This window comes from Macrotis lagotis, chromosome 4 (genome assembly GCF_037893015.1).
Source record: "Macrotis lagotis isolate mMagLag1 chromosome 4, bilby.v1.9.chrom.fasta, whole genome shotgun sequence".
NCBI lineage: Eukaryota > Metazoa > Chordata > Mammalia > Peramelemorphia > Peramelidae > Macrotis > Macrotis lagotis.
Genome location: NC_133661.1, coordinates 69191625 through 69201150, shown reverse-complemented (window position 1 = coordinate 69201150; position 9526 = coordinate 69191625). Strand labels below are relative to the sequence as shown.

Genomic DNA, 9526 nt, shown 5'->3' with positions numbered 1-9526 from the left:
CTGACAAGGCTTTAAAGTTTGCAAAAGCACTTTACATATGTTGTCTCAGATGCTCACAACAACTGTGTGAGATCAATATTAAAGATGGAGAAACTAAGACTGGGAGATTAAGTGGTTTATCCACAGTCATATAAAACACATAGAGGTTATAGACACTAAGATTTTTAGGACATCTTGTGTGTATAAAGTGGGATTCAAACTGAAATACAGTGCTCTATCCTCTGAGCTAAGCTGACTTCTCAAAAGAGAAGAATAATATATTTCTGTGTTTTGGGGGAAACTCATAGGAGAGAATGGTGCAAGCAATAGAAGACCAGTTTTGTATTCAATTCATTTCATGTTTATTAAACATTTGACAGATGCAAAGCATTTTGCTTGAGTTTAGAATAGACAATTATTGTCCTCAAGGAGCTTACAGTCCACTTTGAAGGATGTGATTATGAACACAGAAGAGTCATATAAGGTAGGCAGTCATGGAGTCAAAAGAGAAATTAAATGCCCAAGAAATATTTGAAGAGAGAATGGGAGCAATAACAGCAGGAGAGGAAGTATAGTCTTCATTGAGAAATTGAAATCTGAGATAAGTCTCAAAGGAAGGAAGGAACTATGAAATAAGACTAAAAAAATAGGGTAGAGTCACATTGTTGATGAAGGGCCTTAGATGCCAGGCTAAGAAGTTTGGTTTTTCATTAAAAATCAATAAGAAATCATGGAAAATTTAAAGCAGAGAAATAACATAATCAAATATCTACATTACAGATTATTCTGGTAGATGTATGATGAATGAACTGGTGTCAAGGTAAAAAAGTGGCAGGAGAGAGACCAATCAGGAGGTGATTATATAGCTTAGATTTAGGCAGTTATGTAGTTTATGATGTAGTGACCAGTTGTAGTTAAATGACAAAGAGAATAGTCAGAGATGACTGATGTTTTAAATCTGGTAGACTAAGACTAAGAAAAGGAGAGTTTAGAGAGGGAGTGGGTTCAGGAGGGAAGAGAATGAGTTAAGCTGTAGACATGTTGAGTTAGAGGTACTGATGGTATAAAATTCAGGTGGAGATTATAGTTGACAGTTTGAGATGAAGAAATAGAGTTTGTAAGATATATTCAGATTGGATATATGGAATAAAAAATATCAGCAAAGAGGTGATAACTGAATTCCTGGAGCAAATGAGATCATCAAGCATAAATAGAGAAAAAAAACTTTGAAGGAGTTTCCATGTTGCTGGTGAAATGATGATAATGAATGGGGACCAAGGAGCAGTCACATGGGTAGTATTTAGTTTCCAAAAGAAAGCAGTTTTACCAAAGCAAGAAAGAAAACATGTTAATTGTATCTAAAGCTGCCAGGAAAAAGTAAATGAAAGCAAAAAAGAGAACATCTTTAGTTTGAAAAAATGTAAATTATTTTAAAAGTCTGCTCTGGGTTAGTGACCTAGGGCTTCTTCTTGGGATCTACATCTCTGTGAGAATTGTTTGCATGTTGCCCTGACTTCCATATCACAGAGGATTACTGTTAATTGGATTTTCTACTTAGAAGCCAGGAGCATGTCTCATCCCAGACCTACAGTGTCTTCTTACAGAGAAATATGGGCTCAATTTATCACATTTTCTTTTTAGTCTTGGTCTTTCTGGAGGCAAACCCAGCTTATCCTGAGTGCAACCCAGAATGTACATGCTCAGATGACAACTTTGGCAGGTATGGAAATGTTGTCAGGGGCCCCAAGAGATCCTAGAAGACTGATTTACTTTGGAAATTCTATTGTAAGTGAATTTGGGGGTATTTTAAAAGAGATATCTAATATCTTATGGACATTCATTTCAGCTAATGCTACAATTTTTTTTGTGTGTGAATTATGTGTTTTTACCCAAATGGAGTTAACACTGACTGGACTTTTTGTAGTAAACTAAACATTATTTTTCTTCAAGGCATTCATTTCTCCTATGAATATTAAAACACCTACTTGGGTGATTGTGAGGAGATGGTGAATGAGGAGGTACTGAGAAGGAAAATTAGAGCTCAAAGGATTATGTGTCAGACAGTTTATTATTCCCAGGAATGGAAATGTGTGTGGTTTACTTATCCTTCAGTCCCACAGACACATATCAGGATCTCAAACATATAGTGGACTATGCACCATTGTTGAGAACCCAGATCTTTTAGGTTTCTGCTCCTATATCTGATTTTTATGAATGGGCAGTCTCACAAGGCTGAGTGGGAGCGGGACTTTAGGAGTAGTCAATCAGGGGATGATCTGGAATGTAAGCCCCTTTCCCCCCAAACTAACTGAAAGAACATTATAATTAGTAATAATTACTAATTGTACATGCCTGAATTAGATGTAGGTTGTTAAACCGATACTTTGCTAATCTTGTAATATTTACCCTAAACATAGTGAATAAATCACTTGTTGGGTACACAGAAACTACTTGGTTATATAGGTGGGTCAATTAATTGTCAAATGTTCCGTCATCTAAGGTCTAAAAGTAGAACAATTGTCATAGGGAACGAGGTAATAGAAATCCAAAGAGTACTGGATTAAATTTTTTTTTATTAGTACCTTATTTTATATTTTCATATAATCTGTTGAAGGGTCAATAAAAATCACACTAAATTTTATTCATAACTGAGATAACCTTTAAAAATTTTATACATACACACACACACAAATTAGCATAGCATGAAAAACAGAATCGATTTTCAGGTGGGTAGATCAAATTGTTGTACAGACTGCATTCCAACGGTGGTTGCCGATGGTCAGAGTAATCAATGACACGAGGTCCATAAACATGATTTAGTCCAACTTGATGAAGTCAATGTCTTTTACATGCTGCTGGAAGCACTGGTGGCACATGTTCAGGTCATACTTGTGGATCAGACCCAAGCCAGTTCAAACAGATGCAGCACAATGGAGACCCCTGGCTGAATTTTCAAGGGTGGCTCCAGTAGAGCTCATCTGTAAGATGAAAGCGATTGGAACTAGCTAGAGATACTGTCTAATGTTGCTTTCAGGTAGGAATTCTAAGTTAGTTTAAAGACTTGTTTATTTTTTCTGCAGGTCTCTGTTGTGCATGGATACTTCTTTAAGAAAGATCCTGGGAAACATACCAAAAGATATCAAGAAACTTAGAATAGAAAATTCTCATTTAACTGAATTACCTCATGGGTCCTTTCCCAATAACAGTGCCTTGGAATTCCTTTGGCTCAACTTTAATAATATCACAGTGATTCATCCAGGAGCTCTGGAGCATTTGAGAGACTTGAAAGAGCTGAGACTTCAGGGGAACAGGTTGCGTACAGTACCATGGACAGCATTCCAAGCAACTCCTGTTCTAAACATCCTTGATCTCAAACACAACAGGCTTGATGTTCTACCCAAGCAAGCACTTCAGTATTTGATTAACCTTAACTACTTAGACTTGTCCTTTAATGAACTTGCAGTGGTGTCTGTGGATATCTTTATTCAATGGCCCATGTATCAGAAAAGTCAGCAACTCAGTAGGGCAGAAGGCATTTCCAATGTGGTGCTGGCTTTGCACAATAATCCATGGATGTGTGACTGCCATCTAAAGGGACTTGTCCAATTTTTCAAATTCATCAGACCCCCTTTCATACTAATGAACTCTTACCTAATGTGCCGGGGCCCTCTGTCAAAGACTGGGAAATTTTTCTATGAAGTAGAGCTCAATAGCTGCACAAAGCCAAGGACTTCAACCCTTAATTCCAACATTACTATCCAAGTGGGGTTCAATATTACTTTAAGCTGTCTGGCACAGGCCAGTCCCTTACCAAACATTGTGTGGATGTATCCACTGAAGAAGTTGAGGGAATTTGATGGTAAGCTATGGTACTCCATATTGTTTTTCTCATGGGCAAGGAAAGACTCTGCCTAGCTCTATGAATGTCTGGAGTAATTCCAAGTGTAGTAAGTGCTTAATGGACAAAATAATTGATGCTTAGACTTGAATCTAAGGTCAGGAAATAATTATTTAAGATATTTACAGTCATAAAATAGAGCAAGGTTTATTAAAGGCAGTGCCAACTGGAAGTCTCATTAGCAATGAGTACTTTTCACTGTGGGTTTGGGACAGGCAGTCTTCTCAGGAGGCTAGTTAAAGTAGTAACGTATAGTTAAAGTAATAAACTAAAAGATAGTTATAGTGCCATAACTTATTCATTCACCTAAAACTCTTGCCTTCTGAGATTAGGTACCCCAGAGTGAAAGAATACAGTTGAACCTGTAATGCTGTCCTTAGGACTTTATCATTATTGCGAAATGAAAACCTTCTTCCCTTGCTTTTTTTCCAGAGCATCTACAGGAAAGCAGCTCAGTCTAAGTGTTACATAACTTTCTATCTTTAGAGGAAGAACCAGGAGATGGGGAAGTTAATTTCTGAGACACAAAAAATAAAGCAGAAGAGCAATATATAAAGATTACATACAGTACCTGCTGGTTGATTGTTGTCCTTTATTCTTGGAGAGGATCAAAGTAACATCATTTTGTTAGAGTCACATTTTAGTGTGCTCAATTATGGCAGATCAGACCGATATGAACTCAGAATGCAGGATAAGTACAAGTAGTCCATGTGAGCATTTGGAGTAGATCCTCTAAATTAGTTCATCTCATATTTCTTTTGATCTAATTCAATTCTGCTTTGCTCATAGAACCTAGCACCTTCTTTGATGTGGGTGGTCCTTTGCCAGCATCTCCCATATCACTCAATTCATTCCAAAGTACTCTATCATGCATTTTCTTTGGAATTGATGCAGTACATAGGTATCACATGGAAGATAAATGGAATTAATATAAGATTTGCATATTTTGAGCTGATTCATAGACAAGTGATACAACTGTTGATTTTTATATTCAGAAATTTGTTTTAATGATATAAAACAAGGACTTAATTTAAACTGATCATAGTTAGGTGTTGGGAGCTAAGATTGAATTAGAATGTAGAGGACAAAGTGCTGAACACGGAATCAAAATGTTTCAAGTTCAGTCTCTACCTGTATATTTACTATTTAAAAAGGAAACTAAGTATTTTAAGAATTCAGAGAATTGTTAAATTCGGCTGAGCACTCAGACAAATCATTTAATCTTCCTGAGCCTCCATCTACAAAATGGTGCCAATGGTGGCAACTATCTCACAAAGCTATTGTGAGGAACAAATGGGATTTTATCACAAACATATAGCTTTATATATAAATGTGTTTTTTCCTTCCCTTTATCCTTTTCCCCACCTCTTGTCCTCTTTGCTTCTTTTCCTCTTTTCTTCCTCCTTGTCCCTTATTTCTTCTCATAATCTTTTGAAAGTTTCAGACTATATTTTATTGTCATCAATGCTATTGAATGAATATTTAAAAATATCTATTATGGAATACAAAAATAAATATATAAAATATACCCATATATATTATATATAGACATATATAACATTGATTTTACATACATATCATGTACTCACATAGAGAAAACAACAATAAATTTCATGCAAAGCCAGAGCTATTTCCTAGTAGTCATGGGCTCCTATCCATAATACTCTGGCCTTTGTTTTTGATTTGACAGATTTGTGTGTGTAATTCTCATGTCAATATATACAATGAATCTGAAACCGTAACCTCTTTCTATGTGGCTCCTAGAACATCTGAATGACGTCTGTAAAATTCGGTCAGTTCTCCATGTTTGGTCAACATGATCCAGTTGTATAAATGGCTGGAAACATATTGATACTTGATTTTTCTTTCTTTGTATCTTCATGTTACCAGGTAGAGCCTTATCTCCAGATTCTGTGTCAATTAATCAACCAACAAGCATTTGTTCATTGTCTATAGAAAAAAATTTTAAAAGTCCCTTAGATACATTTTGAGGCTCAAATGAGATAACGGATACAAAGCACTTTGCAAACCTTAAAAACCAATATAATTGCCCGTTATCGTTGTTGGTGTTGTTCTTAGCCTACCGTCACCAGACCTTCAATCTGCTGATGTGACTTCATTCCCTGATTTTTTTATTGTACTCCTGCTGAGCTCAAGTAATATTGATAGAACAGTACAGGGTGTGATGGTAAATGTTGAACACTTGGGACTCTCTGGGGGGAAAGTAGGCACACATTTCAAAAAGTTAAATCTGTGTTTTCTTAAGTCTAGAGAAATAACAAAATGAGTATTTGAAGCCTTGATTTGAATATAATTTTATGATTTTTAGATTTTTTTTAACTCACATTGAAAATTTAACATTGGAACTCTGAAAAATTTGCTTCCAGCATACTCCTACGGTTTCTGCTCTTAAGAAGTTAAATTCTATAGGGGAAGACATTTATTCATATAAGTATATGTCTATGTATATATATATGTGTGTATATATACATATGGAATTTTGAGGTGGGGGAGTTGGGTGGATCTGGAAAGGCTTCATGGAGTGGAAATTGCATTTGAGATGATAAAATTAAGAAGAAACTAAGTATTTTAAGAATTCAGAGAAGGAATGGAGTATTTACAATGCAGTACAGGAATCCCTGGTTTACTATAGTGCCTTCTTTAGAAAAACCTGGTTAAATATGTCCAAGGCTTTTCAAATATATCTAGGAATCAGGTCCAGTGTTTTGGTTAGTAAAGGGAGTACCTATACTTCTCCTAGCTTCTAGAAAAGTGTTATCCAATTGGGTGACATGGAATTAAAAAAATTAGCACCATATTTCATAACCTAAAAGGGCTAGGTTGAATTTGGGTCTGGGTCATCTTCACTGCACTCAGGAACGAAGTTTGTGCTCAAATTTTCAATCTGTTTAATCATGGTGTTTTTCGTGTTGTTAATCCCCAGTATTTACCTCTCCTATCGGGGAAGACTCGATTCAGTCTGAGTTGTTGATACCCTCAGCCCATCTGACAGACAATGGCAACTACACCTGTGTGGCCACCAACTCCATGGGCAGTAGCTCTATTCTCATCTCCCTTCATGTTCAACCTCCTCTGATCTTGCCCTCTTCTCCCTATTTGACTTCTTTGGAAGAGCATTCCTCCATTTACATGAAGATTACCAAGCAAACTGTTTATGGGATTGTGCTAGAGTGGTATGCAGCAACAGACAACCCTTCAGAGACCTGGTTCACACTCTACTTTGGGATATTTGAAGCTGTCAAAAAAGAAGTTGTCTCTATTGGCCCTGGGATCAACACCTACTGGATGAATGACCTACTTCCAGCCACAAAATATGAGGCATGCATCAGCCTACAGAGCCAGCCACCCCGCAAGGATCAGTGCATTGTCTTTGTAACAGGCAATGACATCAGTGAGCTAGAGAAGAGGGAGAAGATCATTCACATCATTGTTGTGGGATGTGCTTTGGTCCTGGCAGTGCCTGTAGGCATGTATGTCTGTGCCTCAGAGGCCCATCTTGGTTGTCTGGGTCACTGTTTGGGCCATTGTCCTCAGAGAAGAAATGGATCAAAATGCCCCAACACTGTCATTGAGAACAGGGATACCATGTTCAGCAACCTGACAATTGGCATTGAAGACAACCTCCGTCTTGGGGAGATCAGAGAGGATCAGAGATGGAAAAATGGGAAGGAGGGGGTACTCAACAAATCCCAAACAAAGACTCAAAACAATGTTCATTTTTTCTAGCTGAGCTAACTCCAAGACAGGCTGACTAGAATCCTATCAGTCAAACCACTAGTATTGGGGAAAGGAATTGGGGAAAGGAAATTCATCTTCCTTTGAAGTCTATGGTCCCTCTTTGGCATGGGAATATTGCTGAACCACCAGAAAGTGAGCATGGTTCACTTTCTAACTGTAAGCTCAATATTCTCAAGAATATTATTGATACAGCTCTGAGATTTCAATGATGGAAATACTCCTACCATCACAGACTGGTACCCAATTATTCCTAAATTATTCTGTATTCCTCCACTGCGTCCATTCATTCTGGTGCCAGTATCCTCCTTTTAAGTCCAGTAGGAAGCAGACCTGTCTATGATGCAAACAACCTGGGTACTATTCCCTAATGATTAAGAATATCATTCAGAGAAAGTCTAACTGCCCTCAAGGCATAACCTAATTAGAGGTCTTTTGGACACCTGGAAAATTTCTCCAAGTATGTGATAGAAACCAACTACTCTTAATTTCACTAATGGGTTATGCATGGGGGATGTGTCTTGTGAAATGCAATCATTCCTTAATGCCATCCTGTGTATAATCTTGTAGGTAAGGCCATTTATGACCATTTTGTAAAGTGACTTCCTTATTGCTGAAGGAGTTGTGAATGTTTACAATTCTTTTAGAAGGCAATGTTGTGATAGACTATAAAAACTACCAACTCTTTATGCCTATGTCCTCTTCCCAGGACTATGTTCTAAAGATATCATTGAAAGGGAAAAATAATACTTATTTCCATGAAAATATTGATAATAGTATTATATCTATATGTGGTTCTAAAAGCCATAGGCATAATAATCAGGAAATTGCTGGATAAATTGAGGTACATGAGCTTGATAAAATGTTGTTATATCATATTTATTGACTGACCATTATAAATCCTAGTTTGAAAAAATGAGAAATATGAATACTCACATATAAACTGATATAGAATAAAGAAAACATAATCAGAACAATAACATACACACTGAAACTATAGTAGAAAGAGTACCAAAAATACAAGAAAAAGACAAAGAATAAAAAGTTCAGAAGGGGATATGCAAGTAAATAAGATATTAATACTTTTGAAGCAAATTTATAAATGTTAAGGCTATACATATTTTGGAGATTATGAGTTTTTTACATAATTACTTTTTATCTTATTTACCTGAATGTTTTTCTTGATTTTCACCAAATTTAGTATTAAAAATAAAAATGGTGACTGAAGGAAATAGAATATGTTTAATGATTATGAAATTTAGGAACATCTGACCTTGACAGGGAATGATGACTATGGTAAGATAAAGAAACCTTAATTTTGCCATTTTTGGTGGTACATGTCTGGTAATCCCTGCCACTAGGGAGACCAGTTGTTGAATCTGTTAAGCACGATGTCCTGCCAAGGGATAAGCTGATTAGCTGTCCACATCAAAAATCTTAATTTAAACATATCTGTAGATACTTCTATTTTGTGATAAAATTATAAGCATAACTCTAATTAATTGTTGTCTGCAAGATCAACCTGAGTCAGCAGAGTTACATGGCAGTCAATAAAGATAATGTAAACTTACCTTCCATTTAAGAACAGAATAAGAAGGTGATGATTTTGCTGTACCTTCATCACTTCACTTTTGAATTATTATATTCAGTCCTAAAATAGATTGGAGAACTTCCAAAGAAGTACAGCAAAAAGACTTTTTTAGATCAGGCTAAAGGGGTATTTTTGGTCTTAGTTTTTTTTGCAAGGCAATGGGGTTAAGTGACTTGCCCAAGGCCACATAGCTAGGTAATTATTAAGTGCCTGAGGTTGGATCTAAAGTCACGTACTCCTGACTCCAGGGCCAGTGTTCTGTCCACTGCGCCACCTAGCCACCCTGTAAAGGGGTATTTTTG

The 9526-nt window shown here is 36.5% G+C and overlaps 1 protein-coding gene across 1 annotated transcript; it reads left to right on the top strand.

The window, feature by feature from the left end:
* Positions 1-1589: 1589 nt before the first annotated feature.
* LRIT2 (leucine rich repeat, Ig-like and transmembrane domains 2) lies at positions 1590-7624 on the top strand. Its single transcript, XM_074236185.1, has 3 exons — positions 1590-1699; positions 3060-3838; positions 6822-7624. The coding sequence occupies exons 1-3, from the start codon at positions 1590-1592 to the stop codon at positions 7622-7624; spliced, it is 1692 nt and encodes a 563-aa protein (XP_074092286.1).
* Positions 7625-9526: the final 1902 nt, after the last annotated feature.

Coding starts and splice junctions, on each gene's coding strand:
- LRIT2 (XM_074236185.1), top strand. CDS start 1,590: ATGGGCTCAATTTATCACATTTTCTTTTTAGTCTTGGTCTTTCTGGAG. Junction 1,700..3,059: donor TCAGATGACAACTTTGGCAG/GTATGGAAATGT, acceptor TTTTTTCTGCAG/GTCTCTGTTGTGCATGGATA. Junction 3,839..6,821: donor GAAGTTGAGGGAATTTGATG/GTAAGCTATGGT, acceptor GTTAATCCCCAG/TATTTACCTCTCCTATCGGG.